This window comes from Leuresthes tenuis, unplaced genomic scaffold (assembly GCF_036924035.1).
Source record: "Leuresthes tenuis unplaced genomic scaffold, fLeuTen1.0.hap1 SCAF_3, whole genome shotgun sequence".
NCBI classification, from domain to species: Eukaryota; Metazoa; Chordata; class Actinopteri; order Atheriniformes; family Atherinopsidae; genus Leuresthes; species Leuresthes tenuis.
Genome location: NW_027325357.1, coordinates 38,621,360 through 38,642,683, shown reverse-complemented (window position 1 = coordinate 38,642,683; position 21,324 = coordinate 38,621,360). Strand labels below are relative to the sequence as shown.

General features: G+C 40.1%; 1 protein-coding gene across 2 annotated transcripts in view; it reads right to left on the bottom strand.

Moving 5' to 3' along the window:
* aldh1l1 (aldehyde dehydrogenase 1 family, member L1) overlaps positions 1-21,324 on the bottom strand; it is a 44,286-nt gene that overhangs the window by 2,400 nt on the left and 20,562 nt on the right. For both annotated transcript variants that reach the window (XM_072382983.1, XM_072382982.1), the window contains exons 10-14: positions 7,486-7,633; positions 7,274-7,393; positions 3,965-4,092; positions 3,393-3,543; positions 3,121-3,191 (exon numbers count right to left, since the gene is read on the bottom strand). In XM_072382983.1, coding sequence (XP_072239084.1) covers positions 3,121-3,191; positions 3,393-3,543; positions 3,965-4,092; positions 7,274-7,393; positions 7,486-7,633 — 618 coding nt within the window. The remainder of the gene's footprint in view (positions 1-3,120; positions 3,192-3,392; positions 3,544-3,964; positions 4,093-7,273; positions 7,394-7,485; positions 7,634-21,324) is intronic.

Here is a 21,324-nt window from a genome sequence, read left to right as displayed (position 1 = left end):
TGGACACTATACAGAGGAGTAACATGAACAAAGTGTAATAATGTTTACTGATGGTTGGTTGGACTCAGGGCCGTACGCAGGGCCCAAAAAATACTGAGGTCATGAGTCAGAACTTCTAGCCGGATTCGGAGGGCATGCTCCCCCAACATTTTTTTTTTAATTCCGTTATTTAAATCTGGCCATTTTCAGAGACTTATGGAGCAAAAACATAATGACTTTTAGGCTTATTTGTTTTGTTTGTTATCAGAGAACATCACTCTCATCTTAAATGATTTGCAAATTAGTTACAATGTAAAACTGGAGAATGAATTTCATCAAGTCATGGATCAGGAATAAAAAGGAATGAACTGTCCTGGGACAGAGGTATGATATATACAAATATATATATATTTCCTTCAGTATTTAAAATAGATACCAAAGCCCTATTACACTATCATGTTGATGATAGTGCCTAATCTGTTCACTTTTGTTAAGGAAAGCCAGCTTTTGAACACATTTCTATTATAATCTTACACAATACTTCAATCATCATGCATTATACATCTGACTTTTAAAACGTATACAGTTCTGGCAGTCTCTTCCTATTATAGTACATGCTCTCCCTCTATCTCTCTCTTCACTGCTCCCTTTCTTGCTCATTGGCCCAAAGATGAGTTTGGTGTGGCTCGGCCTTTTCCTCCCCATCCTGTTTTCGCTTTAGTGAAGAATATAAACACAGTCAAATACTAAACTGATAGAAATGAAAACAATACACCATTTCAACCTCATGTTTTCAGATGTGTCATAAATCTTAAAAAAAAAACTACAAAATTTGGCATTATGAGGCTTTTTAAAGGACCATTATGGTGACTCATGAAGTAAGGATAAATTAACACAGAAAGTAATTATTATTTTGAAAATTAACCGGATGTTCTATTTTGTTTCAGCGCACGACTTCTTGTTCCGCACGATCTGTTTGTACCGTGTTGCTGGGTTGTGCTCCGGCATCCGAGGTTCAGCAGCCAACATTGAGAAATCAATACTGAATAAACGTTTAATTTTCAATCGAAGACGTCGCTGACATTTCAATCGTAAAATCAATGTTGACTTAACCGGTAGAAATTGATTGATGACCGGCACTGACTGAGTTAACCAAAATTAAACGTTGATTCGATGTTTCCTTGCTATCTGAATAGTACGCTGGGCTGCAATAAAAATAGCTCCACATTAAAATGCTTTTTTTTTTTGTCACAGTCATCTACCACTTAAACTCCACCTACAATTTTAGCTTTTTGTGCTCCTACTGGTGAGACTGACTGACTTACTAACGGTAGCTTAACAACAACGTGTTGATGACGCGCAGCACGCATGCCCAAACTGAGCCACTGTTTTATTAAACAGTCACGCTACTCTTGGCCCTTCAAATATAAAATCACCACAATTTAAGCAAAAAAATAAATAAATAAAATACAGAGGACACGACCTCGGTGTCCTCAATGGTAGTTACGGCCTTGGTTGGACTTTATGGTTAAAAATATTTTTTTCAATCGCAAATTCTGGCCCTTGACTAAAGAAACAGAAAAATATGTAAATGAGAGCAACTTTCTTGGCAATTCTGCTGTTCATATACACCAATAAGTGCAAAAAGATGAAACTTTGCCGAATGTAAAGAGTGCAGAGGTCCAGTTGAGTCTAGTTGAGCATATATATGTAGGAGTGATATGATCCCCAACCACATTATCTAGGTGTCTTAGTCTGTTTTATGAAGCTCAATTTTGTATAAATTGGGTCAGACTAACAAGTTTGTATGCATTTTAAAAGGCCATAATTTAATGATGGAATTGACAAACAGTATGTGAACTGAAAAAAAAAACACAGATGACATGCCCCAATGCCACCTAAAAGCTCTGACCAGTCTGAGTTTCAGCAAAGAATATCTGATGGTGTCCTAGAATGTCTGGTAACTGATCTTTTCTGCAACTGGTCTGCAAAATGTTTAGGTGGGTAGTAAGAGTCAATGCAGACAATTGCATTCTAACAAGATAAGCTGTGTTACTTTACATGTCAGTGATTTATTGTTGTAGCTGACTGGTGTAGCGTGTTGTCATTTCTGATTAACTAGATTGACTAATAGCCTTAAGAATAACGGTAATAAATCCATCAATACACATTTATTGTAGTCAACAAGTTGGCAACAGTGAAGAGGAGTTGTGAATGAGTCTGTAGCACACCATGTTGGCTCACAGACACAGAGGAGGCAGGGCAGTCAGAGAGACGACAGATACACACAGGCACGACTTCATCAAACACAACACTGGATCATATATATGTATAACCATTTTCTAATACATCTTATTTAAAAAATATAAATATAAATTAAAAAGTACATATCCAGCCCAGCCATATCTTAAGAAATCCATGCTTATTTATATATTTTGATGTTTTTGTTATCAAATAACAGAACAAGTATGAAATACTTGCACACTTTGTTTGAGCTGATGCACATTAACATGTAAAATGATCACTCAGGAACAGGAGTGATATATGACAGAATGCCTTATCTTTCTCTCTCTCACCGCACAAAGCTTCCATCTGGTTGACAAAACCTCAAGATATTTACCCTTTCAAAGCTTTTTTTCATTTTTGTTGCCATCTCAATATACTGCTACTTTCTGCCGCTTATTGTAGAGAGTAGAGTCAGAGGGAGGTGTTCCCACAGCAAGATAGTGAGAACTCTTACTCGCAGGACAGTTTCGGCAACTCATCTCTTTAGAAAAAAGCTAAGGCTGGTCTATAAAGTCGCAAGATTTTTCAGTAGACTCTTCCTTTTCTGATAAATTCACTAAAGAGGAGAAACAAGTAAATAAATCTAGCCATATTTTCTGAGTTTGCCACAATTCTTTTTGACCAAGAAGAAGAAAAATTGCAAAAGCCTGTAGAACATTCAGTTACCACATGAAGACTGAAAAAGTTTACAGTTTATGCACCACTGATCAGCTTTCATTTGAATGACTTAAGCAATACTTTGTTATGTGATCCCCATTTCTACTTAATATGTCTATAGTCTTATAAGTACACGTATATTTGATTTGGCAGCTCCCTCAATCAAGCTGCAGAAAGTACTTTTTTTATATTTCTCACCCTACTGGTTCCTTCTTAGTGAAAGTCAGATTCCGATTGGGCCTTGCCTGGTTGATGGGGATGGTACTGCCCTGTAAAAGAATGGTTTCATATTAAATACGTAGAATTAAATAGGATTTACATACATGTAAATGTAATTAATATAATTTCACATATTCAGATATACTATATATTTATATGTATTTTCACCTTTGTGACTGTATAAAACACTTGTGTTTTACATGTCTAATCTTATAAGTGCCATGCCCCTCCTTTTAAGTCGTCTGTCTTACTTGGATCTTGTCACACCAGCCAGCAAAGTAGCGGAACGTCTGGATGGACATTCCTACATGAGTCTTGAGGGCCAGAGTGTAAACAGCTCCAGAGTCAATGGATTCAATTGTAGCTAGCTCCTCCTGATGCTGCTCCATCAGGTCAGCCAGTCTGTGGGCAGTGTGGCATCATGATACATGTCTGTACAGCTGAAACAGTGGCTTGAAACAACAATGAAACAACTAGTAAGCTTCTCTGTTCCTCAGGCAGCAACAAACCCCGAACGTTGACATGTTTACCAACGTGCCACATGGTTGGTGTGACTTTCTTCTGAAAAATGTTCTTTGTTCTCGACTTAATATGACAACTGCTACTGTAACCATACAACTGTATCTTTGTTTCATCCACGGTGAGAAGATTATTCCTTTGTTTTCTCTATATGTTCATTCTAAACACTAAATACTTTTTTTCTGCATTCTTTCCATGCAGGTCAAATATTTTCTTTTTCAGAGTTGCAGTTCAATAACAAGAGCAGCAAAGAGTATGAGTATCTCCTTAAATACATCCTGCTTCTGTGAATTTGTGCACTGACCTGAAGATGAGTCTACCTCTGTCTCTTGGGTTCATTTTGACCCACTCTCCTTTTTCAAAGGCCTCCTTAGCAGCAGCCACAGCTCTGTTCACATCACTTATCTGGGCCAAGGACACGTCACAGATTGCCTGCAAGACCGACAGATATATATCTTAACCAAAAATACATATAACATATCACAGCCTAAACATTTTTTAAAACGTCTTTCATGTAAATTGTTGCCAATCTGGACAAATTGCAAAATATTTTAAATCGACTGTAGTTGATTCTTTTTTTTTTGGCTAACTTAATTTAAGGCTATATCATTATTATGGGTACTGATTCTTCTACTTAGCACACTCTCCATGATTTAGGTTCACTGTCCATCTGCGTGGATTTCCTACTGAAACATGGCGTACGCTCAAACCAAAATGCCCTCCAACATACCAAAATATCCGGATGTATCAATGTATGTGCACGCATGAATCCAAGCACATTTCGTTTGTACATCCCAATCAATGTGGAATTGAGTGCGCATGTCGAAGTACCCGACTCCTCCCTGTTCACGCCCCTACTTAAATATGCAAATCATATTTGAATGAGCCCTGCACCTGCAATTCCTCTCTCTGCACGATCAGAAAATAAAGAAAAAAGAATGAGTAAGACGGGATAAAAGAATAACTTAACGGAAAGCAAGATGGAGGTGCTACTTTCTGAAGTGGAGGCCCACAAAAATGTGCTCTTTGGCACGCTGTCCTACGATATATGCAGCAAACGTAAGAGGAGTGTACAAATCGTATGTTGAATCAGGCCACCCCCACAAAGCATTTGCGCATCGCATACGATCTGTACATTGATGGAATGAAAATGTTTCCTGTTGATATACAAATTCATCATGTGATGACGCTTTTATTGCACTGTGTGTGCATTTGATAGTTCCAATTACATTATGAAAACCGACTCTCGCTGTTGGCCTGTGGGAATTTGATATACCTGGCTAAGATGCAGATAATTCTGTCCCACTCGACTGGCATGGCTTGGCTCAGGGTCGACTGGCACAGTCCCAGTCGGTTGGCCAGCTCCCTCTGGAATGCACCGGTTGCTTAAACCCCAGTGTGCATATCACCTGTGGCACAAGCAGCACATGGCTCCTCGCTGTGTTGCGCTACAGCGCCGGCTGCAGCTCTGTGCACAGTTCCAGGAGGATTGCCCTCAAAATGGCTGATGAGCCAATTGTCATCATGTGCCAGCAAATCTTCTCTGTCTCTTAAGACAAGCTCTCTTCCAATTGCACCATTTACAATGTCTTCCAATACTGCTAAAGCAGCCATTGTTTTTAATGGTATGCACTGCAACACTTTGCGCATGCTTTTATATCCACTCGTGTAATTGCAGACACATGGGTGTGTTAATTGTTCATCAGTGTTAATTGTTTATGTGTCTCGAATGTGCACATCACTCAGTCTGAGGACAAATTGTGTTTACATTTATTTATTATAACAGTTTCCCAACATCACCTCTAAGTGTCGCCAAAGAATCAACAGCAGTAGAAAAGTACGTACACCAGCCCTGAAGTTGGCGTGAAGCACTGCACATTTCCACGGTCATTTCACTCTTAATACATCTAATCTTTGACATGAAAAAGTGCGTACGGCACTTTTTTGAGTGTATGCACCCTCTGTACTTGAGGTCCCAGATCTTTTAACCTTGATATATTCTTAAGGTAATAGTAGGCTGACTTTGTTATTGCCTTAATGTTTTTTTTCCAAATTTAGGTCTGAGTCCATCACTACACCTAGATTTCAGGCCTGGTTGGTAGTTTGTAGGTGTATAGATTGAAGCTCTGTTGTGACTCTGTGGTAATCGTTTCTCTTTGGCTCCAAAGACAATTACCTCAGTTTTGTTTTTGTTTAGCTGGAGAAAGTTGTGGCACATCCAGTCATTAATCTCCTCAATGCATTTACCAAGGGCATTTACAGGGCCTCGGTCTCTTGGTGACATTGTAATATATATCTGCGTGTCAACTGCATAGGTATGGTAGTTTATTTTGTTGTTTTTTATTATCTGTGCCAGTGGGAGCATGTAGATGAAGAGGTCCCAGGATAGAACCTTGGGGAACTCCACGTGTGATTCTTGTCTGCTCAGATGTAATGTTACCTATTGATACAAAGTACTTCCTGTTCTCTAAGTATGTTTTGAACTAGTTTAGTACAGTTCCAGAAAGACCTGCCCAGTTCTCCAGTCATTTGAGTAATATATTGTGGTCAACTGTATCAAAGGCAGCACTGAGATCCAGTAAAACTAAGACTGACATTTTTCCACTGTCTGTATTCAGACATATGTCATTAAACACTTTAGTCAGAGCAGTCTCAGTGCTGTGGTGCTGTCTAAAACCTGACTGGAAGGTATCATAGCGGTTAATTTGGGTTAAAAAGTAATTAAGCTGTTGAAAAACGCTTTTTCAAAAAATGGGAGATTTGAAATAGGCCTGTAGTTGTTCATTTGTGTCTTGTCAAGATTGTCCTTTTTCAGCAGAGGTTTAATTGCAGCTGTTTTTTGTGGCTCTGGAAACACACCTGACATTAAGGACAAGTTCACGATCAGTAACAAGCTTGCCACTTCTCTAAAATCTTTCAGACCTCTTTGAAAAAAAACTGCTGGCAGGATGTCTAAACAGCAAGAGGAGGAGTTCAGCTGATGTAAGATGTCCTCCAGGTCTTTATTGTTAACAGGTTGAAACAGTGTCATGGTGTTTAAACCGGTTTTTGCTGGACATGGTACATATGCTGAACCTCCTGCTGATGTAACAACTGCTGGTCTAATATTTTGGACTTTGTCTATGAAGAATTTGGAGTCATTGCAGGCCATTGTTGCAGGCCATGGTGGAATGAATTTCAGTTGCCACTAACACAGGAGCGTTTGTTAGCCTGTCAACTGTAGCAAATAAGGCCCGAGCATTATGACTGTTTTTGGTGATGTGACCAACATCTTCCATCAGAAGGCTGTTTGAACTTGAGGTTAAAATCTAAAGAAGTTAAAGCTTTTTGGGTCTAGATAGCCCTGGCTCTGGAACATAGTAAAATCCTTCTTCAAATGCTGTTTTCAGAGGGGAACTCTGAAAAATTCTATTTAAATTTTTTTCAAACAACCATCTATTTTTATCTAGGAACTAATTAAAAACCACCATTAGTTTCCAAATACAAAAACTGAGAATTTTAGTGGAGTAAAAATGAAGATTGTGGAGTGTCTTACATTTTAGGCATAGAGTTATTTGACAGAAGCGTTTACTTTGATTCAATGTCTTTCCTCCATTGTCTTGCCACTTCTCACCGTGCCATCAGTGGGGTTAATAGTCTTGTAGGTTTTTCCTCCCTCTGCATCAACAAACTCTCCGTTGATGAACAGCTGATGAGGCATCTTCACAGTCATGTTGTTGATGTTCTTCTCCACCTGAGTAAAATGATATATGCACCAAAGTGACACAACTTTCTTATCGCCATATCTATCAACAACAATTACTGTCAATTCAGTTAACCACTTACACAGTCAACGATCAGCTCCTCTTCATCATCCTCCCCTCTAAGCTTCCTGACACACATTTGGATGAAATCCTGGAAGGTGGTGTTCATGTAGACATCCTCGTTTTGCAGCTGATAGCTGCTGGTCCGAAGCTTTACTTCTTCCACAAGCCTGAAAGAAGCAAACAACTGGTAAAAAAATAAATAAAAGGAGAAACACCAATCGCCTTTAACTTTTTTTAACGATAAAAAGCATCACGTTAACAAGAATAAGGTCTAATTTGGAACACGCAATAATGAAATTTAGTAGTGTGTAGTATGCCTATCCTGGTCATATTGTTTCAACATGCAAACTGTGTCATCTCACTTTTATGTTCTGCTGGTGGTTTTGCAGCACTCTGCAGCACACGCTGATGTTGCAAACTGCAACACATGTCTAAGTGTAGCATTCATAACAACTTCCATCCAAAATCCCTAATTTCTGACAGGGAAAATTTGAAGAAAACATTACCAGATGTAACAGAAGTCCGGTTTCCAAGTCAGTAACTTGGGTAAGGTTTGTCAACCCTGACTTCCCCATTCTACGCAATACCTTCGAAAGACAACGTACTAAATAAATGCTAGATCTTTCCCTGTTTTTCTTGATCTAAAAAAGATTCAAATTCAAATTCAAAGAGTCATTATAAAGGCATCTGACCTAATTTCTTATCAAAATTAAGTGAACTAAATAACTTTTGATCAGAGCTTGTTTCACACACTGTAGGCATGAGTCATTAATTAATATGGAAAATCCAATCTTCATCTCAAGTTAACACTATATTCGACTATTATCCAATTTAGAAAGAATTCAATAGTCAAAATGTTATTCTGCACGTAAACATAGTCATTGTAACTAACAAGAATCCAGCTACATTTTCTAATGCAGAGGGAAGGGAAAGGTCCTGATGTTCAAAACCAATTGCATATTTTATTTCCAAAGCCTTGGAAAAGACAGAATCCCATAACTTTTCCACCTCTGGATCAAGAACTCTTTAAGTTAAGTTTTAGTGCAGCATTTATTCATTTCATTTTTAGTCTAGCACTTGGTAAGCTGTCTTTCGAAGGTATTGTGCAGAATGGGAATGTCATGGTTGACAAACCTTACCCAAGTTACTGACTTAGAAACTGGACTTCTGTTACATCTGGGAAAGTTCTTACTCTCCCCATGGGAGCCAATTTCATTAGAATGTTTGATGTTCTACTTAGACTGCACTTGAAGAAATTAGAGGGCTCTTTAATAAATTTACTAATTAACTGACCCGTATGGTAAAAAAATGTGTAGACTGTTTTCTCTTCTTACTTGAACATTTTTTCTTTGTCATTATATGGAAAATGATCCATTCCTTGTAAGACCTATTGAAGTTATAAAAAATTACCAATAAATTACCAATACTTTGTCAAGCTGTCATTGAGGTTTATGCAACACTCCAATAACTGTGTAAAATGTAAATAAAAATTCATTTCAAATCTCAAAAAGCAAAACTTTATTCACAGTAGAGCATAGAAAACAAATCAGAAACATTTTCTTATTCTATGAAAAATATTAGCTAATTAGGGGTCTAGCAGCGAAGCTGCAGAACCCTATTGTTTTAGCTGGTATTCCTATTATTATTGATCTACTTTCCGCTGCAATTGAAGTCTATGGCAGCCCCATTAACGCAATGGTAAAAAGTTGTGAAATTTGGCCCATATTTTTAGGACCATCCCATTAGCAAACTCAACAATTTTGGTGCCCAAAATCTAAACTCTCTAGCGCCCCCAACACGTCAAAGTTTGAAGCACATTCAGCTAAATAACTTTTGACTCATGTGTCCGAATTTCAAAAACAAGGTATCGTTGGAATCCTTGGATCATGACGAGTCCAACGCACCATATGACGTCATTTTCCGTCTGACTAGATTTTCCGCCATCTTGGATTTTGTTGAAAACCTTAAAAAAATTTTCACAGGTCACAAATTTTGACCAATTCTCATGAAAATTGGCACAGAGTATCTTTGGATCAATCTGCACAAAAGTTGCTCGTTTTCTTCTTCAATTTCGACTTTGTTCACCCAGTACATCCAATCAAAGTTGACGGCGACTACGCCAAAAAGAACGTGAGGCCATATCTCAGCAACAGTTCAATCTTTTGACATCAAACTCATAACACATATTCATATCTCGATCTTGAAGAGGCCCAAGAATTTTGGAGACCTTTGACCTATAGGTGGCGCTATATTTAGAAAAAATGCATTTTTGCTCATATCTTTGAACCCGTTTGTCCAAATTTCACAAATGAGATACCGTTGTAATCCGTGGATAAAGCCGAGGTCAACTAATCCTATGACGTCATTCGCGCCATCTTGGATTGTCCGCCATTTTGAATTATGTCAAAAACCTTCAAAACGCATTACAGGTCACCCAGATTGTCTGATTTCCACGGGACTTGACATATAGAATCTTCAGACCATGCCTCACAAGAGCTATCATGTGAAATTTTAATATTCACTTCCGTTTGCCCGTAGCAGCCAATCAAACTCAGCAATGACGCGCCAAACAGGACGTGAGGCCATATCTCAGCAACCATTTGATCTTTTGACATCAAACTTATAACACAGACTCATGACCAAGTCTTTAAGAGGCCCAAGAAGTCTGTTGCACTTCCACAGAGTGGAGGCGCTATAAGTAGACAAACTGCATTTTGCTCATAGCTTTGGAGCCGTCTGTTCAAATTGGACAAATGAGGTACCGTTGGAATCCCTGGATGAAGACGAGTTCATTTCAAACACCAAATTTGGTCTATGGACTCATGATGCCTTCCTGAGCAGCCGCAGGCTTACCTGCTATTCTGCTAGACCCCGTATCGCTGCTTGCAGCTATATTTTTTAATTGTGTTGCAATATCTTTCCTCAAATAAGTTAAGACAGGTCCATGTTTACCACTGTGTAGCATCCCTTCTTCTTTAAACAACAGTCTGTAAACATCTGGGAACAGAAGAGACCAGTTGTTGGGTCTTTGGGAGAGGAATGCTGTCCCATTTTTGTCTGATAAAAGATTCTAACTGCTCAACAGTCCTGTGTATTGAACAGAGCACGAATAACAAGCTTGATCTTGATTCCTCTCGTCCTTAGAGGATATAGTGTCAGTGATCTACATTAAGAAACGTGGGGTAAGAGCGTAATTAAATGTAGTTGAACATTTTACTGCGCGCTGTGACGCTTAAAGTACAGCAAAACAGATTACTTATTGAAGGGTTAAGTCTGCTAAACTTAACTGACTGAATCAGAGCTGTCGCAAGATGTGACTGCATGGATGACTAAAGCGGAGTCATTTGTTGTATTAATAAACGGTGGAAGCTTCGTGTTCGACACAAGGACAAACTAATTTTACTGCAGAAAATTGAGTTGGTGATTCTTGTGGTCGTAATTATTGAAGTTAAGATGGTTTTAAAAGAACTCGGACCTTAGACCGCCGTGTCTCTGACTATTGTAAGTTTTGTAAAGCTGCTTGTTTAAAAGTTTGTGAGCAAAGGCCGCCATGACTCCCTTGTGCATTGTTTTAACGTTGTGTGTGAGAGAAAGTAACATCACCACTCCCAAAAGGAAACTGAGAAATCCCCAATGGAGTATAAAAAAAATAAATATAAAAAAAGAGAAGAAATGCAAAAGAGAAAGGGGAGAGGAAGAAATAACATTTATTGGGCTGTGTACTAATGAATGACAGTTATCTGAATGCTAGTTAATCACACTTAACATATCATTAAACCCCTCTAATTAAAGTGGTTGAATTGAAACAACCATTTATTGCACACTTAACTTCTTTACCAACAACATTTTTGTTTTGTATAACCCATTCATTGCCTTAGGTCTGAGTGTCCGGCCATGTCTCTGTGTCTGTTTGTCTCTGTGTCTCTCTGGATATTTATGGGGGTGGGTGGGTTGGTATGTTCTATCATTGTTGTTTTTAGCCTATGTGAGGCACTTTGTGTTGCTTTTAAAGTATGAAAGGTACCATATAAATAAAATTTGATTTGATTTGATTGAAAGAAAAAAAGGGAAAATACAAAGTCAAATGATCTTGGCAGTAACTGACTTTAAGGTAAAGAGGAATCTCAGCACATAATTTGTGATTATATCCATCCTTCCTAAATTGTGATACCACATTAATAACCCAAGAATAGTATCATTGAAAGAAAAAAAAAGAAATCTCTTCCAACTATTCTAAATTTAATCTATACCTTACTTAACTGCTTACAGCATTTATTTATTGTTTATTCCTAAACAATCAAACCAGTCAACAAACTACTGGTGTAACACCCTCGAAGCAACTCAACATGGCTCCACCCCAGTCTGAATCCTCTAGCCATGAAGATCCTTTTGAGTCAATGGAAAACATGATAGACTTGACTGAAGAGCTATTTCCAGGTTACACTAGCAAAATAACAGTGACTAATCCCAATGAGCTCGGGACAATCGTGTCAGAGCTCATGGCAGAGATGGAGGCTAAAATACCCGAAGACAAAGCTTTGACAAAAATGTTAGGTAGCTTAGCTGTGGTTTACTTTGCACATTTTAAACAGGCACACTAGGTGGTGGAATAAGCCTCTGGAAAACTCAAAGCTCAGTCACAGAAAATATCACAGTTACAGGAGGAAAATAAATTCCTCCAACACCAACTGGGAGTTTCTGAAAGGGCAGCAGGCCAAGCTAATGCCCAAGTAACAAAATTAACAACACAGTTTGAGGAGTCAAACCAAGAAATTACTCAACTAAAAGAAAATAACATAAAACCTGAGAAATCGCTTCAACACTGCCAACAAAACTTGTTAGCAAACCAAGACCAACTGGAAGAGGTGAACAATGCTCATCAGGAGTCACAGCACCCCCTCCAGAGGGCCACTGATAAAGTACAGGATTTGGCAACTGAAGTCTGGGCTTATGAGAAACACCTCGATGCTAAACAGAGACAAATGCAGCTTTTACAGGAACACCTAGCAGAAGAACTGGTAAGTGTGAAGGGAGAGTTACGTCAATCTTTGGAGACCGGACGCAGACAGGGACCGTGTGACATCTCTCATGAAGAGAAAGATGACCAGTTTAGCTATGAGAGAGCCCAAGGAGACTAATTCTTTCCTCCTGCAGCATCAGCTACTCCCAATCCTTTCAGGACTCACATGGGGTCCCCTGAACCAGCTAGACTGGATCAGTCAGTCTTTGCTTTGGGGATCCACACCCCACTAGGACCCTCTGATTGGGAGCTAGATAAAATCGCTCACAACGTCCCAAGGTTCGAACCTACTCCCGGGGATACCACATGACATCCAAGCATACTTGAATACATTGATTTCTACCTGCAAAGTTTCCCAAACGCATCCATTAGCGACAAAATCCACTTAAATAAGATTACATCCCGCCTTGACGTAAGTAGACTCATTGAACGCCAACTTGATTACATCCAAATTGACTATAAACTTCTCTGCCAGACACTTGAAAGAGAGTTTTCAGATGAGTTGGCCCAGTCTGGTTTAAGCGCTGCTATGATGATTAAACAGGGACAGAATGAGCTGCTATTACCGCCTCCTCAAGGCTTATTTTGGCTCCCACAACAATAAAGGAATGGAAGAAGACATAAATTTCAAAACTCTTTTCATCCAAAACCTCCATCCAGCTACTAGTCATCACTTGGGGGTCATGGCTAACCCTCGAACAGCTACAACCAGGGGGGCTGGTTTACCAGTACTGATTTCCATGACTTTGAGCTGGGCATCCCAATACTTGGGTGCATTTCACCTCCACTACTAGCATTACATCAGACAACCCGTGTCATCTACACAAAACCCTCAAAAGCAATCACACTCTTCTTGGTCATGACTCTTGACCAGGACTCAGTAAGTCGCATTGAAACAAATTACGCTCCATACTGTTGACATCTTTGCAGTCACTTCAGCCCCAAACTTTTCTAAATCACAGGAAGAATTAACCACAGGGTCATGCCGGAAAGTTACTGATTAGATTGAAGAAGTGTTAGCACAAGCTAACGCTCTCGTCAGTAATGAAGAACGCGAAACAAGAGACCAAGTCCTTCTCAAATATCAGAACTTTTTCTCCCTTGATTCTTTGGATTGTGGTTTAACTGCAGTCCACAATGCGCATTCCTACATCACCTGACACATCACCAACCTTTATGCGTCAGCACAAGATTCGTCTGGCATCCTATACAACCTATACAAGAAATCATTGACAACCTGTTGAAAAACGGGATCATTCGGCCATGCAAAAGCATCTATTCGGGACATCTCTTGCCGGTCGTGAAACCTAACGGGAAATGGAGACTCACGATCGACACCTGCAAACTCAACCAACAGGTCCCTCTCTCGAGGTGGTCAATGACCCAGCTTGAACAAGAACTTCCTCGTGTCAAAGATGCCAAATACTTCTTCACCCTAGACGTGGCATCAGGATTCTGGACCATTCCAGTACATGCCAACGACTAACACAAGTTGGCTTTCACGTTTGCGAGCCGTCAGTATACGTTCACCAGATACCCTTTTGGCTACGCTAATTCACCGGCTGAACATATTCTTGAACAAAGCAAGTCTTGATGCCAGCAAACGAGGAAACCTCATCTACGTTGATGACATCCTCCTTCATAGTCCCTGTCTGGATGCGCACATACAAGGAATCGATCATGTACTGGGTGAACTCACCACCGCAGGAGTAAAAATCTCACTCTCAAAGTATCAGTGGTACAGAACCAAAGTAGACTATGTCGGTCTCCTAGCAGGACCAAGTGGTGTGCAGCCACAGGTGAACTGCATTCAGGGCATCAGTAACATTAAAACACCCTCAAATGTCTCTGAGCTTCGCAGCTTCTTGGGAGTCGGCAACTATTCTCAGAAATTCATAGAAAAACTATGCCAAAAAACTAAAAAAAACACACCTTTTGCTTTGGCCGAGCCACATCAAAAGGCCATGTCAACCTTGAAAAACAAACTGTGTACGGCACCATGTTTAGCCTATTCCAACTGTGACAAACAGTTCCACCTTGAGGTGGGATTCTCAGCTCACTGTTTAAGTGCTGGTCTGTCTCAAAAATATGAACAGGATAAACATGTGGTGGCATATGCTAGCAAGACACTAGCACCCCCTGAGCTGAAATGCTCTGACAGTGAAAAAGCTCTACTAGCCATAGTTTGGCCAGTAAAATACTTCTCCAACTATCTTGTAGGCCAAAAGGTCATTGTGGAAACTCACCACCAACCCACAATGTTCTTTAACAGCCAAAGCATCAGGGATACTGTGGTAACAAATGCCCATGTAGCCTCATGGCTGATGGCTCTGCAAAGTTTTGACTTAGAAGTCTGCTATGCTCAGAACAAAAAGAGCCCTCTTGGCACCGATCGGGTTGCATGCCAGAGCTGCACTGAAGGCACCCCTCCACTCCTCATGCTTGCCGGTGAACCCTCACCTGTAACCAATTCCCACCATCACTACTTTGATGAAAACGTGTAAAAACATGATCACTGCATACGTTGATGCTCTTTCCATTATGACACGGTTACCCGAGCAGGTGCACGCGTCGTCTGACTCCACAACAACCCCTATAAATCTCAAAGTTTCAATCTTGGTTCACAGTCATCGCAATACGCAGAGGTAGCAGGTGTCCTCATCACACTGCAACTCGCTGTGGCACGTGGGGTGAGGAATTTATTGATTTGTACTGACTCTAACTATGCTCGTCTCAGTTTCTCTTGCCACCTTGCGATTTGGAAACGTAATGGTTTCCTGACTTGCAACAGAAAACTAGTGAAACATAAGAAATTGTACACCGGGCTCCTTTGCAAAGGAGAGGCATCTCGTTCCCATGGTCAGACCTCCAAATTGGTTGGGTGGGACCCCTCACCAAATTAACCAGAGGCAACAAATACTTCCTCACCGTGACATGTGCATTCACCAAGTGGGTAGAATAATAAATAAACACTATCAGTTAAGAAATTAAAATCTACCTGCAAGTGGGGGTGAACTACTCAACTTGTCTAACCAAAATACATCAATTTCAAACCATCCCTAATATCCACCACTATGTATCTGTCTTCCACAAGGATGATGACACTCTGGCTCATGCTTGTGACGATGGGGCTGCCAACTATTCCCACTCGGACTGAAATGGTTGAACCTGGACCAGAGTCCGGAATTGTTCTGACGGAACCCAGTCTTCTGATCACCAACTGAAGGTTACACACACACAAGGTGTTTGTCAGGTTCAGTTCCGATGTGGTGCGCAGTACAAATGTGCCCACCGCCACCAAACTGACTTCTTGGACTAAAACTTGCTTGAACAGAGAAGTCGTATCCCACACTGCAGTGGATATCACCCACATATTGCAACAGCTACAGAAGTTCACCATCACTCAGTCAGAGTTGAGTGGTGCTAATACAAGAGAGAGAAGTGATTCATTGGGGGACTCCTGACAGCAGCGTCTGCCATTGGCTCCCTTTTCAGTTTGGGGGTGTCTGCGGTCAATGCTGTCATTGTTGCTGCAATCAAGCGTTGTATAAATGAGTTGCAGAATGAAATTCCTGGGATCCAACAACAATTAGATTTGCAGCGAGGACAGTTAGGAACAATAGGCAAAACTGTGGAAGACACAGTTTTGATGTTGAACTCTCACAATGAAACTCTGATGAAAACTGTCGCAGCAGCAGACACATTGTTTATCAGTCTTAAAGGTTGACTACGCTCACACGCAGCTGGTAACTATGTTCATGTCTGATCTGATAAGAGATGTTAGCTCTTTCGTAAATAATTTTGCTATGGGCAGAATTCCTCCCTATTTAGTATCACTAGCTTTAGTACACAACATTTTGTCCACAACTACTAGAGAACTTGTTAACCCCTTACAACCCCATCTAGCTTACACACTGGGCAGCACAGTTCCTGTCTACGCTGATCCTAAAGCCCTTGAAATGGCTTTCATCATCAAACTTCCAATAGTTACCACCGACAACATCTGCCAGTTAAAAGACGTTATTAATGTTGGGATCTAGCAAGGTGAAACCCACATTAGTTGGTGGTAGCATATCACGATAGCTCTCCCAACCTATATCTCACGCCCAATTACGAATGTGCACCCTTACAAGGGATATTCCTTATCTCTGCCCTAGTAAACCATTTGTGAGAGACGATACTGGGGACCTCTGAGGACTTAAACTTTTTACTAAAGAGGGTTAGGGTTAAAATACCAGGTTACCACCACCCAAGCGGAGATTGTGGGAAATCGCTGGTTGGTCGACACTTCAGCAAAAGTAACCACCGTTAGTTACAATCAGCACGATACGTCCACTAAAATTGAACGACCAAACTGCACACTGTGGGTCCCCGTTCCTCCACCTAGGGGACCTAGGTTGATCATCTCAACCCTGATCAATATGATGGCGAAATCGAAATCTCTGATTTCTACTCGAATGAATGCTTGGAGCTTGACTGTCATTCAACTCCAACATGAAGGTGTTAAAACCATCGACGTAAGTCCAGTGGAGAACGTGTTGAAAGAGATATCCTCACATGACAAATCTCCTCTTTAGGCTTTGTCCTACGCATGGTCAGGCCCAGACACAGTAGTTGTAGCCATGATTGCCCTAGGCTATCTCCTCACATTTGGGGAGGCCTACCTCTATTGCCGGCGTGCTCAAGCCCTCCAGGGCCAAATTAACGAGAGGACGGTGCATGTAGGCAAACGTAAGAAGCCGGATCATGCTTAAAACACAAATTATCTAATAAATCTTGAGGGAGAAAGTAACGTTAGTCATTCCCCCTGCAGTCCTTGAACTGGTGAGTGATTACTAGCCTCTACATCAAACCAAACAAATGTAGAATAAAACTACTGATAGTCACGCTTTATCACTTCCCTTTTTAGTTTCTCGCCCTCCATTTAAAGTTTATTAAGAATTAGCTAGTAGTTAGGTTAGGTATTAGACTAGGATTCCGACTGTAATCAAGTTAAGTAATTGTAGTCTCCTTTGTTATATCCTTCACATTTTGAATGTTAGTAGTACCACGGGTTAACTACTTAGAAACACCAACCACAGCCATCACAGAGAAGACAGTCTCTGAGCCTGGACCTACTAGGATTACTCCTCTGTGATTTGGAGCTCCCTCAAGACAGATCTGAATGAAGTGGGGGGATGTAGCGGGCTCAGGAATGCTCAAAATGGGGTAAGAACCATTCTGTGTCTGTGTATTGGCTTAAAAGAAGCAGACCACAAAATTTACACTTCTGAGAAAGGAGGTGGAAAAACATTCCCATACCACTTTTCACCTTTTGGTCGTGATAGCTGAGAAAGATCTTTATGCCAACTAACGAGCTGGACTGGAATATAAAAGGATTCCCCTTTTGATGCGGAGTGGGGGAGAGAGCTCATGCCAAATGGACCTTCTACTCTTATCTGAGACTTGTAAACTAGAAAAGGACAAAAATCAGGCTTGGTCAAGCCCCATTCCACACTCTTGGAAAATAACAATGCTTTCAGAGTCACCATCAAACTGGATTATTGGTACTATATTAAGCTTGTTTCATACCTTGGCATAAATTGATTAAAATTCGCACTGACACCTCTGGCTTCTTTTTAAGACTTTTCACAATGTTGTATGTGGTACGCCAAGAAAGTAAATAATGTGATAACATCAGTTGTTTTCCTATGGAGCCACAATGCCATCTAGAGGTCAGTGGTACCAAACTGCCAAGCTAAAAATCATTTGGTAATCAGATACTCGGGTAAAATGAACTCCATGGTTGAAACAATGTAATGTGTGTAATGTGTGTCCAGTCGTACCAAACCTACTGGATAACATTCTGTTTAAGTTACAAGTATATGTCATCACAGACTCAGCTGGAATTGGTACATATTTGAAACTCACTGTAGTCAAAAGTTATCTTACTATGCTTACTTTATACCATACGTTATTTCATGTACTCACTGTACTATGTGCTGGTTTCAGAACTCTTTGAATGTGTGTGTTGGGATAAAAGAATGGAGAAATTAGCCGTTATCTTGGTCAAGTTTAACTTAGATTAAAAGCCCAGTGGCTACGCCCAGAATCGTAACTATAGGATTGCGGACATATCATTGGCTGAGAGTTGCGAGCAACACTCCGCCTTCACTAGTAAAAACCCTGGAACAGGGCCAGAAGAGCTCTTGCTTTTTGGCTTATGCTTTTACGCTTACTTACAAAGAAATTCTATGTGACAGACTGAATGAAAATTCAGAAGAAAAGGATTGAAGTTTTGTGTTTTCATCTTGTTTGGCGCCGTCTTTTGTTTCTTGTGCTTTATGGTTTTGCTTCATATCTAATCGAGCTGCTGTAACTGTCACTCAGACAAAGTAAATTCTTGGTAGACCACGGGACTTAATTTAATTAAGTTTCTCCTTTTTGATAATGTTTATTTCAAACGCATCTGCTGTTTGATTTTGGTTATTTTAATCGACATTACTTGGCACCTTTTTGACATCTTCTGCCAAGAGAGACGACTTCACCCCATCATCTTACTCAACGCACTGAGAGCCTTCCAGCTGATTCAACGAACGAATTACGTCACCTAAGAAGTGAGGACCGGGAATAAATGCTCAGGGCTTTTCAGACGACTGGGGAAAGAAAGTAAAGAAAGCTGTTCGACAAGTGGGTCACCATCTGAAGCTACGGAACAAGTAAGATCTGATCTCTGTTGGCCTCGGAAGTGATGTATCTGTGGTTGGTGTCTAGATAAATGTTGAATTAAAATAACCATTAGTTTATCTACCGCAACTAACTCCTATCCGTACATAGCCATAGACTGTGATAGGGATGTAACGATATGGAAATTTTGATATCTCGATTTTGTGACCAAATTATCAAGGTTAACGATATTATCACAATATTGCTGTACAAATGTCCAAAAAACACATACATTAAAATAACTAAATTTTCTTGTTATTCTAAAGCATTAGAAGTCAAAATCTTATCAAAATGAAACTTTCACATTAAAAGGGCAGGCAACTGGCACAGAAAGAGTTTATTATATAACTTGCTGTTAATATCAACTCAGGTTTTTAACTCACTGTTATAAATATCACTGTATGTTCTTCCTCACATTAATGATCACGTTTGCATTATTTTATGCCACCTTACATTGTGTCGGCTCCGCTCAATGGAGCACACAAAGCCGACAGTAGACTGGGTGCCTTCGGTTCCATTTAATTTGGAGACACTTAGCAAAACTGCTGCTAATACGGCTAGTAGATGCTCAGCTAGTAGCTCCTAAGTGTCTCAAAACGAAAATGGAAAACGTTGTTGCATTATAGGAGGATATATACTGCCCGAATATTTGGTATACATCATTGACAGGTTATCAAATCACTTGAAACTTACAAAAGTAACAATAAATGAAAAATTATTGAAAATTAAATAATCAAAATCAGCCATTACTTTTGAATTGTTGATTAACATAATTATTTTTTTTTTAAAAAACTAATGAAATAGGGCTGGACAAAACTTAATATTTTGTTGCACAACCTTTTGAGGCAATCACTGCAATTAAACGATTTCTGTATTTGTCAATGAGCGTTCTGCAGCTGTCAACAGGTATTTTGGCCCACTCCTCATGATCAAACTGCTCCAGTTGTCTCAGGTTTGATGGGTGTCTTTTCCAAATGGCATGTTTCAGCTCCTTCCACAGATGTTCAATGGGATTCAGATCTGGGCTCATGGAAGGCCACTTTAGAATAGTCCAACGCTTTTCTCTCAGCCATTCTTGGGTGTTTTTGGCTGTGTGTTTTGGATTGTTGTCCTGTTGGAAGACCCATGACCTGCGACTGAGACCAAGCTTTCTGACACTAGGCAGCACATTTCTCTCCAGAATGCCTTGATAGTCGTCAGATTTCATTTTACCTTGCACACATTCAAGACACCCTATGCCAGATGCAGCAAAGCAGCCCCAAAACATTGCTGAGCCTCCTCCATGTTTCACCGTTTGGACAGTGTTCTTTTCTTCGTATGCTTGGTTTTTGAGTCTATGAACATAGAGTTGATGTGCCTTACCAAAAAGCTCCAGTTTGGTCTCATCTGTCCAAAGGACATTCTCCCAGAAGCTTTGTGGCTTGTCAACATGCATTTTTGCAAATTCCAGTCTCACTTTTTTATGATTTTTTTTCAGCAGTGGTGTCCTCCTTGGTCGTCTCCCATGAAGTCCACTTTGGCTCAAACTACGACGAATGGTGCGATCTGACACTGATGTACCTTGGCCTTGGAGTTCACCTTTAATTTCTTTGGAGGTTGTCCTGGGCTCTTTGGATACAATTCGAACGATCTGTCTCTTCAATCTGTCATCAATTTTCCTCTTGCGGCCACATCCAGGGAGGTTGGCTACTGTCCCGTGGGTCTTGAACTTCTGAATAATATGAGCCACTGTTGTCACAGGAACTTCAAGCTGTTTAGAGATGGTTTTATAGCCTGCACCTTTAAGATGTTTGTCTATAATTTTTTTTCGGATGTCCTGGGACAATTCTCTCCTCCGCTTTCTGTTGTCCATGTTCAGTGTGGTACACACCTTTTCACCAAACAGCAGAGTGACTACTTGTCTCCCTTTAAATAGGCAGACTGACTGATTATGAGTTTGGAAACACCTGTGAGTTAATCATGTCACTCTGGTCAAATAGTTTTCAATCTTTTATAGAGGTACCATCATTTTTGTCCAGCCCTATTTCATTAGTTTGTTTTTTAAATAATTATGTTAATCAACATTTCAAAACTAATGGCTGATTTTGATTATTTAATTTTTGATGAATTTTTATTTATTGTTACTTTTGTAGG